The sequence below is a fragment of the Trichoplusia ni genome, chromosome 9 (genome assembly GCF_003590095.1).
Source record: "Trichoplusia ni isolate ovarian cell line Hi5 chromosome 9, tn1, whole genome shotgun sequence".
NCBI lineage: Eukaryota > Metazoa > Arthropoda > Insecta > Lepidoptera > Noctuidae > Trichoplusia > Trichoplusia ni.
The window spans coordinates 4,711,271-4,726,464 of NC_039486.1; the positions used below are offsets into that span (position 1 = coordinate 4,711,271).

Below are 15,194 nucleotides of genomic sequence, written 5' to 3' on the forward strand. Positions count from 1 at the left end.
TTTTTTTTCTGGAATAGCCTAAGATTTTTTTTTGAAGAGTAATCGTGCTGAGATTTCTTAATTATTAAAAGACTCCGAACCAGAGTAAATAATAATCTAGAACTTGAATATTAGTATTATAAGTAAAAGTAAAAGTTAACAGAAATACATTTAATAGGATTAATATCAATAAAATAAACTTTAAATATTATATATGCATTTTAATTAAAATTTGCGGTTAGGATTTAACTTTTTAATCTTTAATGCTTTTACATAATCTAGTTTAATAAAATATAATGATTAACAGTAATAAAAAAGTGACTGTGATCGTTTTGTATTTTTAGAGTCTAGCGACTCTTTGCCGACGAGATTGTATTTTAGAACCTACACTTATTTACTTAGAATGTATAAATAGGTCGTTTGGTAGAAGTTGTCAAGAATATAACCTGATTGGGCATCTATATAAGTTGTATATGTTGTTGCACCAGCAAGTCCAGTGGTGAAAGTACTGGCTGTGTTTACTCTCCTAGATCGGAAGGAAGCAAATTCACTGTAAATTCAAACAACCCATCTATATATAAAGGAAAGTGTTTTCGGTCTAAGAAAGAGCATTCTTGCATGGACCATTTACATAAATCTGTAGAATGAAATAAAACCTAATTAAGTAATCGCATAATATACAAAATTAAGTTATCTAACGCCTAACTTGTAATAATAAAACGCAATTAGGCAAGTATGTGGTCTAAAAGTCTTATATTTATCACTAATTAATTAGAGTTATATAAAACAGAGATATAAATATTTAATCATATAATTTTACTTAGTCTTTTGCATACAACAAATAGAAGTGTTGCTATATTTCCACAAATACTTCAAGACATACGCATACCGCAACTTCTTAATTATAAATTGGACGTTAAAACCGGAGCGAAAAGGAACACGATTTGCGGACATCGACCCTCGGATAGGGCCAAGAATTTTGTATAAACTAGCATTGTGTTAACAGACTATAAGGAGAAAGGTTTGTAATGAGCCACAGTCTTCACATAAATTGTTTTGTTTACAGTCTGGTCATAGTCGAAGATCAATGTAAAAAAACATTAATTAGATAAGTGTAGTAATAATTATGTGCAGTAGAACCTTAGACGGATGACCTAAAAAGGTAGCTGATTGGGACTAACTGCGGAAGGCGAATGTTGGTGAATGTTGCGCAACTTGGGGGAGACCTTTGTCCAGCTGTGTGAACCTTGTTAGGTTGAATAGATTAATTGATATTATTATGGATACTTCAGGACCATCTTTGTAATAAAAAAAAGAACATTTCTATCCTTCATACAATCTTCATTCAAGCGGTATAAAATATAAGTTGATCCAAATTTTTAAACCTTTGTTGCCATGCTGTCACAACCTTTCAAAAGTATTGTAAATGAGGATATCCCCGGTGCCTACCACTACCTCTAGTAAGATTATCGCGTTAACGTAAGACGCTGCCGGCCGCGCCGCGCCGCTCGACTACATCGCCATTTTATCCGCCTACTCACTCCTATAACTGCTAAAATATTACTTCACAAGCAGGCCTCCTTAGTTAAGGGTATTTATGTTTAATTTAAGTATTCCTGTTTATTATTTCCAGTTACCGAGGCGGATGGCGATCTCATGTCCATGATAGACTTCCGTTACTTTCGCTGCGTTATGAAACGAGAGTGGAAGTGTCCAGATAGCGAAATTAACTTCTTTATGTATACACCGTAAGTTGAATTACAGTATAAATTGGAGATTAGTTATTTAGATTATGAGAAAACCGAGGTGCTGTGCGTTCAGGGCTTGATGTTGTGGGTATCGGAACTTTTATATCAGTCGCGTCAGGCAGATTCATAATTGTTTGAAATCGATTTATTGAGGCGCATTTATCGGGATCGTCCGATTAGACTCGACGTGGTCGCGATTCGACGCCGCCGCCGCCGCTTTACGTCATGATTAAGGTCTCCGGTTGGGTCCAAAACTAAACGGACGTTAACAATCAGATTAAATACATGATGCTTGTAATACCAGTGCTCACGATTAAATAACGTTATTTCTTGCATCGGATCAGTCCATGCGATGCATAACTTTTTACGCTGTTTTTTTTAAGGGTAATTTACATGCAAAGCAGTTGAACAACGATGCAATGAAGTTGAAGTAGTAGTCGTTGGATCTCTTTTTGTTAATGTTTGTTTCAAAAACAATCTAACCAGTTTTTTACAGTTTACTAGCTGTTTACTGCGACTTTGTTCATAGTTTATTTCAGTTAGAATCATACATTTCTGGCCTTTATCGAACCAGATAGGAAGACGTTTGCGATATTGCTTATACTGCCAACATTTCTTTAATCGGTCAGTTTTATATTTTAATAGATCTTTTGATTGCTTTACCATACGTATTCAATCCAACCTATTTTTTCCTCCTTCTTTCTTTTTTGCTTGAAGGTGTCTATTATAATGTTAACTTATCGTATTCCAGGGAACACCCACATCAGCATTACATTGACCCGCGATATCCGAAACTCCTACGAGATTTTGGATGGAAGAAAGTAAGGAAGAACGTCTTAATCATTCATGGTTTTAATGGCACATATGATAAGACACCAATGACTTATATACGAGACGGTGAGTCTATTATTCTTCTAATATTAGAAAACGCGTTTGTTTGTTCCTCTAAAATCACTGAACGCATTTAGACCAAATTTGTGCACAGATTGTTATAACCAGGATTATATAAGATGGTTTTTATGTTCCCATGGGGTCATTTTCGATTTGTAGCGAGCAGGCCCGCGGGCAACAGCTAGTATTATAATGGCTTAGAATTGGAATAAGATAAATAATAATATAAAATATTAACATCCCCAGACTCCACAATATTAACTTTCCGTGCAACGTGCTCATGTTTAATTATTAAATCGAAAAATGTGAAACGAAATTTCACCCCAGAAATGTTCCTTTAACCTGAAGATATTAACCTTTAAAGAGACCAAATTTTAAGAATTTATTACGTGAAATTCGTTTTGACCTTTCCTAACGTTAATGAGTATGACATGAAAGCGTCTGTGACATTTAATTCAACCTTTTTATGAAATTTCTCCTCAGCTTACCTGTCCAGAAAAGACTACAACGTTTTCATGGTGGATTGGTCAGTCCTTACAAGGTTCCCATGTTACCTATCAGCGCTGTCCAATATGAAGTAAGTTGGTTTGTATACATACACACATCTTATATCATACTGGTTATAGAAAAGATATAGATAATGATATGAACAAAGGAATTCGCTAGGAACAGCATAAAGATAAATTATGCCTTACAAAGAATGAAATTATGTCATCATGATGACTTTATTACAATTTCTTTAGAGAGCATATGTGAAAATCACAATTTAAAAAAATACCATTGTTTTTCTGTAATCTTTAGAATGACACCACGAGGATCATTGTTCAATAGGCTTACCACTACACTACTTTTTTCTTGTAGCGCGCCTCTCTATCGCGTCCGTATCTCTATGAGACTTGCGTACGCGCAATACCGTGGCTGAACGGTTAGATTTGTTTACTTGTTCACTAAATAATTTTATCGATGAATAGTAAGTAATAATGCCTGCTAGCAAAAGGTATATTATTTTTTATTTAATATCAATTAATTATATTATTACAACTGGTCCATCGCATGGTCTGTAATGATAGATTTGAAATGTAAATAAATAAATCTTTTTAATTGTGACTCGTATAGGTGAGTCACATTTTAAAGAGTTCTTGAGGAACAACTTGGAGGTACATAGCACCTAAAGCAAGGAACATAAACTAAGCCTCTTTTTTCAGAAAGGCTGCCCAGTGCACAGCTCAACTGTATTCATCTATCACGCAAGCCGGTGCACTAGCGAAAACTATCACCTGTGTCGGTCACTCGCTAGGAGCACATATATGTGGCATGATCTCAAATCACCTCACCGAGAAACAGTACAAAATTGTTGGTAAGTCTTTGTTATAATTTATACTTCATAGAGTGTCGATTAACGGCCTAGAACCAAATGGAATTGTGGAAGCGTGACAGCGGAGCACATGTATGCATCTCTCTGTCACAACCACGCGCGGATCCTGCCCTCAAGGAACGTTGTGGGCCATCTGAAAATCAGCCAACAGTTGGTCGGATTTCGAACCTGCTTATGAAAAATCATGACTTATGAACGACATGAAATTGATTACTTATTTCCTATTTTCTGAATTTCGTTCCGTCGACTCCCTCAATAAGAAAATTAATCGTTGTTACGTGAGGATTTCACAAACTCAAGTCATGTGACATGAATTTGTGAAACACAAGGCTGGTCAGACTCGGGACAAGCACTCGTGGATCACACAAATGCTTGTCCTTCGCGGGGATTGAATCCATGACACGTTTGTTTGGCGAGGTGATTGTGGTGAAAATGTTTTTGAGCTACTAATGTAGACATTTGTTGCACATTAAGATTGATTTAGAAAATATTACCGGCGATAATATGTTACTATTCACAGACATGAAATGCCGCAAGACATTCATTCATAAACACATGAATTTTAGATTAAATTTAGATTTAAACACGGCACATTCGCGTCGACAAGCATATTTATAATCCAAACAATTAATAAATCATTATAAAAACTTTCATGAGACGTAATCATGACTGTTTCAAAACGGTCTCTTTGCGTGTATTAAATCATCATTAGTAAAGCGTAAGTGAAATAAAAACACTATAAATTCTTAATAATTTATATTTAAAAATGATAATAAAATAATTACAATTATGCAACAACCACTTCAGCCTTAACAAAGTTAGTACAAATATAATATTTTCATGATAAAAAATTATTATATATTATTGACATTACAATTTATATTATTTTACATAGATTCGTATATAATATGTGTGCCTCATATTTGAGGTTGTTTCGGTAAAGAGACAGTTATCGTTTTTGTTTCTACATACTGGTTGATTCCGTCTTCTCCCCTGAAAAATGGATTTTGATTACTTAGTTGCCGAATTTTTTTACGCAAGAGCCAAATTTCGCTATGACTCGGATTTTCTTAAAAAAAGATTTTTGTATTGAGAGCAATGAAATATGTGCACAATTTGATGTAAATTAGATGAAATGTTTTTAGGTTTAGGAGATTGTGATGTAACGCCTAGCCAAATTTATACAAAAAAGTGACGGCACGCGTAAGTTCCATTCACTGGAATTTGATGTAATGTTTGCGGAACAAAATAAAAAAAAACTCGAATGCAAAACTATTCACTAAATTACGTGGAAAAAATTCGGCATCCTCGTTGATTGTGGTTTTTTTATGAATATTTCTAGTTTATGTAACAGAACTCATACTTACAACTCTCTTCCCAAACCGGAGTCTTTGAAACCACCGAAGGGTGTTTGACTCGTCGTGTGGTCATAAGTATTAACCCTGAAAATTGTTTAATATGTCGATTAAAAAATTCTGCATATTTTCAACTAATCAAGAAAACAATCTATCCTATGTGTTAATCCAGGTTATAAACTGTCCGTAGACCAAATTTCATCCAAATCCGTCCACTAGTAGCTGCGTGAAAGATTAACAAACATCAATCATCAAAAAATTTTCGTGTCTGTGCTATTAGTAATATTACAATGGGGGATACCACGCTCTGGTCTCCAGAATTAGCCGATGGAAAACCAAAACGTCTGAAACCTTTGCGGAAGAGAGACACCGCTAAACGCAGAATGATGCACTATCTTACTTTCACAACGACAATATCAATGAGACGTGCTGAAAGGCAGTCAAGGAGTGAACAATTTACTTACCAAACGGATCCAGCTCGGACTTGTTTAGCGAAACTAAGCGCAGTAGTAATATCATTTGTGATAACACCAGCTCCAAGACCGTAGTTGGTGTCGTTCGCTCTGTCCACTACCTCCTCGAAGGTATCAAACTTCAGGATGCTTTGGACTGGCCCGAAAATCTACAAAACAATATTTCAATAAATAAATTTGAAAAAGAAACATATATGTTCGAGCTAAAGAATTACTACAGGGAATTTATCACCACGTCTTGAAGTAATATTATTGGATGGGTGGAAGGGAGACGATGTTCTACGCCTTGTATTGCGCTGTCACTTTTCCACAACTTACTGTTATAATATTACTTTGAAACATGTGGGTAGACCCTCTAGTCTGTTGGACGATAATACTGTTACTATCTCTATCATACCCACGATTCCGTTGCAGTCTACTCATTATAAGTCTCACAAGATATGCCATATTACCGGAAGGCTGCTTGTTCTGGTCAGATGGCACACCGACACCGATCCTCAAATGGTCAAGAAATACTTCATACCTCTTCTCTAGCAATTTTCATGTTATCTGTGACGTCAGCGAATACAGTTGGCTTGATATAATATCCTTTGCTGTCTACTTTGTCGCCGCCAGCTACGCATTTCGCTCCACCTTCCTTCCCAGCGGTGATGTATTCAAGGACTCTACAGTACATTTCTTTGTCAATCTAGAAATAAAATGTAGTGTTAATGCTTAAGCAAGAGTGCTTGCAACTAATAATTTCAAACTTACTTAAATCATATCAAAAATGCTTACAAAAAATCATTAATTACTTTTCAAAATACTAAAATCTTTTCAATATACTATTTCAAGTCAACATGCACAATTGCATGCATCCTATCATGATAAACTAACAAAGGAAAATGTGTGAAGTATAAGTAAATTGAAGGTCTTGTAAAGACTTGTGAAAATAAAGTATCACATTAATTATACCTGAGGTCCTTGCTGGACGTCATCGAAGGGATTGCCTACGGACCTCTTGGTCGCGATCTCGGCAGCCTTCTCAACGAACTGGTCGTAGATCCCGGACTGTACGTAAGTCCGAGTGCCCGCGCAGCAGCACTGGCCGCCGTTGGCGAAAGCGGCCGCATGGGCTGTTTGAGCTGCCTTCTCAACTGTAAGAATAATAAATTGTTGTTCAAGTGCTTCTAAGTTTCGGGTTCAGTCATAACACAATAATGATGATATATAACAACAGTTGCTTTTGTAACATTAATATTCGAATTTAATATTACATAATATAAATAATATAATAATCCATAATATTCCACACAACGCCATCTAGTCTCAAACTAATCAGAGCTTGTATTATGAGTACTAGACAACTGATAAACATACTTATATATTTCTAAATACATACGTAATATAGATAAATTACATCCAAATATAGAACAAATGATCATGCTCATCACATAAACATTAGTCCTGGGTGGGAATCGAACCCACGACCTCCGGTATAGCAGCCAGGGTCACTAGCCACTACACCAACAGCCCTGTCGTGTATGCATGCTTGCCGTATGTATGCTTATATATCATCTTGGAGCGAATTTTGCTTTCATTCCAAAATAGAACTTGGTTTATGAGGAAAACAATTGGGACCATACATGTTACATGAAATATTTACCATCAGCATCATTAAACACCACTAGTGGACTCTTGCCACCAAGTTCCAGGGTCACTCTTTTTAGGTTGTTAGCGGCGGCTGCTGCCATTACTAAACGGCCAACCTGCAACAAGGTTTAACGTAAAACGGTTGCTACAAGCCCCAAAAATAACTTATAAAATAGTAATGTTCGATAAAACCAAATACAAAAAACAGGACACAAATAAATAAAAATACTGCCAATCAATGCATGACCGTGAATCTAGTACAAAATTTCTTTCTAAAGGAAAAAGAAACCAAAATTATGAAATTGAAATCATCACTATGAAATTGAAATGCGTCAAGTGAAAATGATGAATGAGATGCTAAATATCTAAAAAATATTGAAGATTACTGGCCATCAAAACTGGAGTAAGATAATGTTACCTCGGTGGATCCAGTGAAAGCAATCTTATCAACATCAGGGTGATGAGTGAGGGCTGCTCCCGCGGTAGGTCCGTACCCCGGGACTACGTTGACCACTCCTGGGGGAAACCCTGCCTCCTTGATGAGGGCGGCCACGGCCAGAGCTGTCAGTGGCGTCTGTTCAGCAGGTTTTAGAACTATAGTGCAACCTGAAATAATGTACGTGTTTAATAAATCAAGGGAAAAAATACAATGAAGAACATATCTATACTCTATACTAATATGTAAAGCTGAAGAGTTTGTTTGTTTGTTTGAACGCGCTAATCTCAGGAACAACTGGTTCAAATTGAAAAAAAAATCTGTATGTGTTGAATAGACCATCATCAAGGAAGGTTTTAGGCTATATACCATCACGCTGCGACTAATAGGAGCGAAGATACAATGTAAAATGTGGAAAAAACAGGGAAAAATATTCATCTTCGAGGGCTTCCGTCCAATAATTCCTAACTTATATTGTCTAACCACGCGGACGCGGGTAACAGCTAGTTATCTATAAATAGTATTAATATCATCAATACTTTATTTCAATTTTTGGAAGTTTATTTTTCTATTCGAACTGTTACTAAAAAGGTTGGTATTTCTAAAATCAAATTATTATTATTGAATGTGTTACTGTATATAAAATATGATTAAAAAGGAAAAGTTATCATACTCTATGTAGTTTAGTTATTGAAACGTGCAATGCAAAATTCTAATTTTTTTATACTTTTTCGGCACAGAATCTTGTCGGGTAACATACCTGCAGCTAGAGCGGGTGATATTTTCCATGACATCATAGGTATTGGGTAGTTCCATGGAATAATTTGGCCGCAAACTCCAACCGGCTCCTTTACCGTAAAAGATAAAACTTCGCCATCTGCAAAAAATAACATATTGTTAAATATTCAAACAATATGGTTTAGTTCATGGGCAGTAGATATATCTCTTACAATTTTCCTCTCCCAAATCTTAAAACCTTATTCTAAATCTATAGGGAACCAGTTTCTTTCCAAATTTCGTTTCTAATGCGAATTCGTCGAATCTCCCTTTACCGAGATTGTGCAACTTAATCACTTTATTTCTCGTTTAGTGAATTCCCTAACACGTCATTTCTATTTCTCAGACCGATTAGGTAGTTAGAAATTAGAAATATCACACTACAATCACGCTTATTAAAGCCGGAAAGATCGTGACAATAGACGTCAATTATTGAATTTATCTTAATGTCTAGTACTGATAAGAGGAACAACTGTTACACGTTGATAAAATACGCTAAATGCATTATGCAGATACGTGCATATATTGCAGATGCAGATTAAATATTTCAGTATGGCCAAATGAGATTCGATTGAACTCGAGTACTGACTTAAGTAATACTTTATGATATTTCAGCAGTAAGTTCAAATGGCACGGGAATGAATAAGACCCAGCAATAAGTGATTTCTTTTGATCAATAGACTTGTATATTTGGAACTAGGTACTTCAGTCGTACGTTGCATTTGCCTACGTGTAAATGTAGTAACAAATATATCAGTATAGAATAGAATATTCTTAATATCACACCATAAGTATAGGATTCGACAAGGCTAAATAGTTACATGGTGCCACAATAGGCGATCTTTTCGTTAACATTTCCATGGAGTTTCATTCGGGAGCAGGAATATTTGTGCATGTAGTACGCAGTGCACAGTTTATCAGCATAACGCTTTTACTAGTACTCAATCTGTGTTATCAAAATTATGTGACTATTAATCTCGTTTAACAGTGGCTATTTTTTTCGTCTCTACCACCAACGTCTTTTACCTAAAATACAAAATAATGATTAAATGTTTACCTGCAGGGATAGTGTTCCCACAAATCTTATCAGCTTTACCGGCGTAATATCTCAAGACCGTAGTTGAATAATAAACTTCTTCTTCTGCCTCCTTAACTGGCTTGCCACAGTCGAGGGTTTCCAGTTCAGCTAGATACCTCGCTTGGGATTCTATCAGGTCAGCCAGCTTGAGCATTAGGAGGCCTCGTTGCGAGGCATCCATTGTACGCCATTCTGAACGACGGTGAAATGCTTTCTTTGCTGCTGCTACTGCTAAGTCTATGTCAGCCTAGAAAATGTTTGACAATTGAGATGAGACAAAATTACGCAAATGGGGAAAATGTGCATCATATACAAATCATTGGTACCCTTTCTCCAGAATTAGCCGTATTGATTCGAAGGATGCAATTAAAGTTAAAGTTTAAAATAATTGCTTTACATATTTCAAGGCTATTTGTTATATGTAATCAGTTTCATTTCGGCCGGGTTTGACTATAAAACGTTATCACGGGAATTCGGCAAGTTGTTACAAAGATTGGAAAAATACAACGAATTGTTTACAAAAAATTTGGTTGCTTTGTACGATTTTTTATTATTGATAAACATTTATTAATTTACTATGTTAATCGTACTTAGATAGTTCAACAGCAAAGTTAACTTATACTCGTGGATTTGGCCAAACACTCCTTCCTCACAGAGGGTGTCCATGAGGATTCTTTTGCCTAACGAAAAAAGATAGTTTTTCATGAAATTCTGCCTATTGCCCGGAAAAATGGAGTGGAGAAACACCTCGTCGGTTTAGGCAGATATAACCCATGCAAGGAATAAGTACTTAAGTCGATAATTAATTCCCAAAACTAAGTACACGCTGAACATCACGTGAAACACAGAGAAAAACAGCCAATGATGAAATAAAAAGTGTTTTTAATGTATTCTTATTTACCTTATCTCCCTCTGCCACGTTTGTGATAACTGTCTCATCTTGAGGGTTGATGGTTGGGAAGGTTTTCTTGCTGACAGCGTCCACCCAATCATTGTTGATGAACAACTACAAAAAAGAGGAATTATTTTTTTCATTATATGTATGTTACCTATGTGTGTCTTGTATTGTTGTCTTGTCTTGTTTTTATTTTTCTTTACACAATTCTTATAAAACGCCATCTAGTTTTAAACTAAGCAAAACTTGTATTACGAGTTCAAGACAACTCATAAACATATTTATATTTCTAAATACATACATGTTGTATATAAGTTACACCTAGACACCGAACAAATCATCGTGCACATCTCATAAACACGTGGGAATCGAAACCACGACTTCCGGTATAGCAGTCAGAACCTCTAACTTCTAGACCAATAGGCCAGTCTAGTAATATGGAATGCAAGAAATTGAGTATTTTTTAAGGAAATAGAATTTATTAATTCTTTGACCCTTTGTGTCTAAGGTTAAAAGTTTAGGATTTTTCCTACAGGAAAAAAAGACCTACTACCTAGAGGCCAAAAAAGAAATTGTTATTTGTTCTATCTTTTGGACATTTGATCTTGTTTATTTCTGCTTATTTATAATTTATTAAATTGACGATAATAATATGATTTTCGATTAGTCATGACAATGAAATGTGAACTTCAGTAACTGATTAATTGGTTCAAATGATCTGTTATAAATGCAACAGGATCATTTGATTACGAAATTATTTGCATCCTGTTGATATACTTAATCGTCGGACTAGATTTTAATGCATTCATGTAATATGGCTTTTTAATGGGATACGGGATCGAAATTATTAACTCTGATACTTACTATTTTTAACACATATAGGAATGTGGCAGATAGTTGGCAGTTGGTAGATAAACATTACATATAGACTTTATTAAAGACTAAAAAAAATTATAGGTATAATGAAGGTGTTATTTTTTAAACGGGCTGCGAGTGTGCCCTCATGTCTGCTGTGCCACGTTGGATAGCAATACTAATCCTCTGTGCGAGGTAAAAGCCAGCTTTTGGATCACGGGAAGTGTCAACAAGATGTCCAAAAGTTTTGATCCTAAATGGCTCAAAGAAGTAACATTTTTGTACGAAAACCCTATAGGCGTTACGGTGTAACGTCTTTACATTCAAATCTACAAATAAGTATAATCGAAAAGCTAAATACGAAACTGCCCTAGTTATACTGTCTTCTCAGATTATATTTTTTCACAATGAAATAAACCTTCGGACTATCTCTATCTATGACTTTACAAAGCACTTTGGTAAAGCGATCAAATTATAATAATATCCAATTTGAAAGTAGGCCTACCTGACAGAACTGAACCTTAGGCAATGTCGACATTTTACGATGTAAATATTTACTAAAATATATTGAAGTGATTGTTGACATTTTAATAAATGTTGCTATTGATGACGGCTTATAAATACCGTAAAATAAAAAGGGTAGTAAGAAGGTTAATCTCAGTAAAATTCTCCAAACCAGCGCAACCGATTCTCATGATATTGGGTTAATTTGAGAATCGGACAACAACTATTTTTCAAACTTGTTATTTTATTCGTATGTTCTGATTTTCCTTCACCAAATATTTAGTATAAATAATTTCCGCAGCGAGAATTTACGTTTGCTTGTCCAAAGATCAAAAAGATTTCTTATTCTACCCATGTATCAAAAAAAAGAAAATCGCCTAAATCTTTTTAAAAATATAAAACTAAATACTTTGTAATTGACATAACGCCCAAAAATACAGATTTTATTAGTTATTTGTTCCTTCAGTATATGTTTAGGAGCTGTCTAAAGCCTAGGTTAGTTTAGGATTGAAATACTATGAAATTTTTACTTGGAGAAAACGTACAATTTACTTAATTCACATATCGGTACTGTCAAAAGCCAAAATTCTATAATAAGAGCGAAAGATTTCTCCTCAATTCTATAGAATCTGAAAATCAACAATTTGTAAGCATGTAAAAACAGTTTATTAACACAAAACGTCAGACGTTTACGCGTGTCTAAGCCGTGTCGCGTATTTTTAATATTAATACATTTTAATGCTTGTTAGATGCAATTGTACAGAACAACTGTGAAATAGACTTTAAACTTGAGATAGCACATGAAGGGTGTAATCTTTTTAATTTGTTTTTTAATGGCTGGCACGTAAGTTTTTATCTCTTGTAGACATAATTATGCTGTGTTTTTATTTCCTTTTTATTATAAACTTGGGGGCTTGGTTCTACTATCGCGTTAATTTGTTCAAACCCATTTTATTATTATTTGACTTGATTGCACGGACACCACATAGACTGCCGCTTAGCAGAGTGGCAGGCTATGGTGGTTGTTAAACAAGTTTCAATTTAAAACAGTAAAAGCTTTGACCCCAATGGGTCATTAAACGCCTCGAACACGGGGTAGTTGTTAGATAAATGTAACAAGAACAATCGCTCATAATCCACTTTTATATCGAAACAAATTCAATTAAAATTTGTCAATCCGTTCGGGAGCTATGATGCTACTGTTAAACAAGCACGTCAAACTTGCAACGCCTCTCTTTTTGCGCCGGGGGCAAAAAGACGAAAGTGATATCACGACTTCTTCTTTCGTAATAATAACTAAGTTCCCGAAGATATGGTGCTAGTTTTAATTTATGTATTGTCGTAAATGTTGGGTTGTGGACAAAACTGATGATGACATGATGATTATAGCAGTATAGACCGGTTAAGTACTGCAGCTTGTACGATACTTTGACATCGGTTAAAATCGAGCCTTAAAAATACTATGAGTTCTTTTAATAATTTCCGCTTACTTTTTAGATTGAGGGCTACTCCGGTACAAGAAGCTAAGTCAGCATTATTTCTTAGTCTTACCAAGTCTTACTTTAAATAACAGACTTATTATAACTTAATATCTGGGCAAAGGTCAGTTCCCAACCAAATATGAATCATATTTGTTTTAAAAATACCCTCATATTCAAAAGTTGAAGTCATTATATCCCCAAAATTGGAAAAAATATTACATTGGTATAAGCTACTTCTGGATTCAGAAGCCGGAACTAATTCATGAATGAGTTAGTTCAACGGATTGGACCTGACGACTAAACAAAAATTTTGCCAACGTTAACACCTTTGCAAAACCAAGTCCTGAGATGATTTGACAATTCAGACTAAATCTTATGTACCATGATTACATTATACATCAAAATTAAAGTAAATGATAGCGTAGAGATGCTTACTTTGGCACGGTATCCACTATCTCCAATTAACATAATTATAAACATTGATAGGCATTTTATAACTATACCGACATTTTACGTAAATATCGAAAGATCGTAATCATATCATATGTTACTATTGAGAGAGTGTTTTTGAAGTAGAATTTTTATTGTTATTTGGAAACTAAAAATAGTACTGGGAAGTTACTATTTACAGTCTCACATCGAATACCGGATGAAACTAGTATAGAAATGTTTGTTAATCTGCACTTCATATTTTATAGTATGAATTTAGTGTTATATTTTGACTTACCTTGGTATATTTGACGTCTACCTTCACCATATTTCAGTGTTAATATCAGCTGTTTACGTTAAATGCTTGGAACGGTAAAGCTCAAAGCCGGCTTCGAGCTAACTGATAATTTTATACCAATGGCCAGGGTTGCCAGGACATGTTTGCGAAAACTTCAAATGGGAGAAACCGCATCAGTGGATTTTTAGAACTGTACTTAGGTCTTATTTTTTGCGTAACTTAGATTGTTCTTACCATGCAATAGCTTTTTTTTTGCAGCTCATCGAAACCAGAAGTTTTGTAGACTTTAATTCGAATACATGATTCTGTACGCATGAAATAGTTTAGGTAAGCTTCAGTAATAAAATCATAACATTGAAACTGTGTTGGCCTTTTATCCACGCTATTTTGTAATCTCTTACAATTTTGAACTTATTTAAACAAAATTTTGAAGTCAAACCTTTTTTCAAAGACAAAGATGTTCTTCAACCTCTTTTAAAAATTACTAAATGGTAGGGAAACAAAAGTATCATAAACTAGCAACATTCAGTTTGATCTTGCACTTGATACGTCAGTTAAAGACTAGGACTGGTTTTTGTATTACTCCAATGTGAATTATACCTTATACTCATATGTTTAAACCTGTTTTCTAAATAACATAATTCCGAGTTTTCATGGTACTCGGCACATAAACATTCGGCCAATTGATGTTGTTACCTCATAACATCTCGCAAATACAGACTGTTAAAACACTGTAAGTTACAAAACGGAGTTTATGTCCTATGCATCGTTCATGTGTCTGGTTTTAGCTGTTTCAATCAAATTTTAACCCTTTGCAATTGAATCTAATGTTAAAATTAACTGTAATTGAATTAATCTGTAGAAACTTGACGATATAAATTACTTTTATCTTTATTTTGTAGTTACAGAATTTGTTGCCATGCAATTAAAGATTATGTTTCTGTTTCCTGTTATTTCACCTTTGGATTAAAAAAGGGGTGAAGGAGAT

General features: G+C 34.8%; 2 protein-coding genes across 3 annotated transcripts in view; one reads left to right on the forward strand and one right to left on the reverse strand.

Annotated features, from left to right (window-relative positions):
* The first annotated feature begins 1,490 nt into the window (after positions 1-1,490).
* LOC113497202 (lipase member H-A) overlaps positions 1,491-15,194 on the forward strand; it is a 30,098-nt gene continuing 16,394 nt past the window's right edge. The window contains exons 1-4 of the mRNA XM_026876627.1: positions 1,491-1,727; positions 2,479-2,624; positions 3,102-3,195; positions 3,824-3,975. Of these exons, the coding sequence (XP_026732428.1) occupies positions 1,636-1,727; positions 2,479-2,624; positions 3,102-3,195; positions 3,824-3,975 (484 nt within the window). The 5' untranslated portion in view covers positions 1,491-1,635. The remainder of the gene's footprint in view (positions 1,728-2,478; positions 2,625-3,101; positions 3,196-3,823; positions 3,976-15,194) is intronic.
* On the reverse strand, positions 4,735-14,315 carry LOC113497199 (aldehyde dehydrogenase X, mitochondrial-like). 2 transcript variants are annotated; one of them, XM_026876625.1, is made up of 11 exons: positions 14,207-14,315; positions 10,646-10,750; positions 9,724-9,991; positions 8,650-8,766; positions 7,872-8,059; positions 7,467-7,569; positions 6,776-6,957; positions 6,345-6,509; positions 5,813-5,970; positions 5,361-5,435; positions 4,735-4,986 (listed from the first exon to the last, which is right to left on the reverse strand). In XM_026876625.1, the coding sequence occupies exons 1-11, from the start codon at positions 14,234-14,236 to the stop codon at positions 4,911-4,913; spliced, it is 1,467 nt and encodes a 488-aa protein (XP_026732426.1). In that variant the 5' UTR covers positions 14,237-14,315; the 3' UTR covers positions 4,735-4,910. The 2 variants fall into 2 exon arrangements, with proteins under 2 accessions (XP_026732426.1, XP_026732425.1); XM_026876624.1 differs by lacking the exon at positions 14,207-14,315 and adding an exon at positions 12,000-12,047.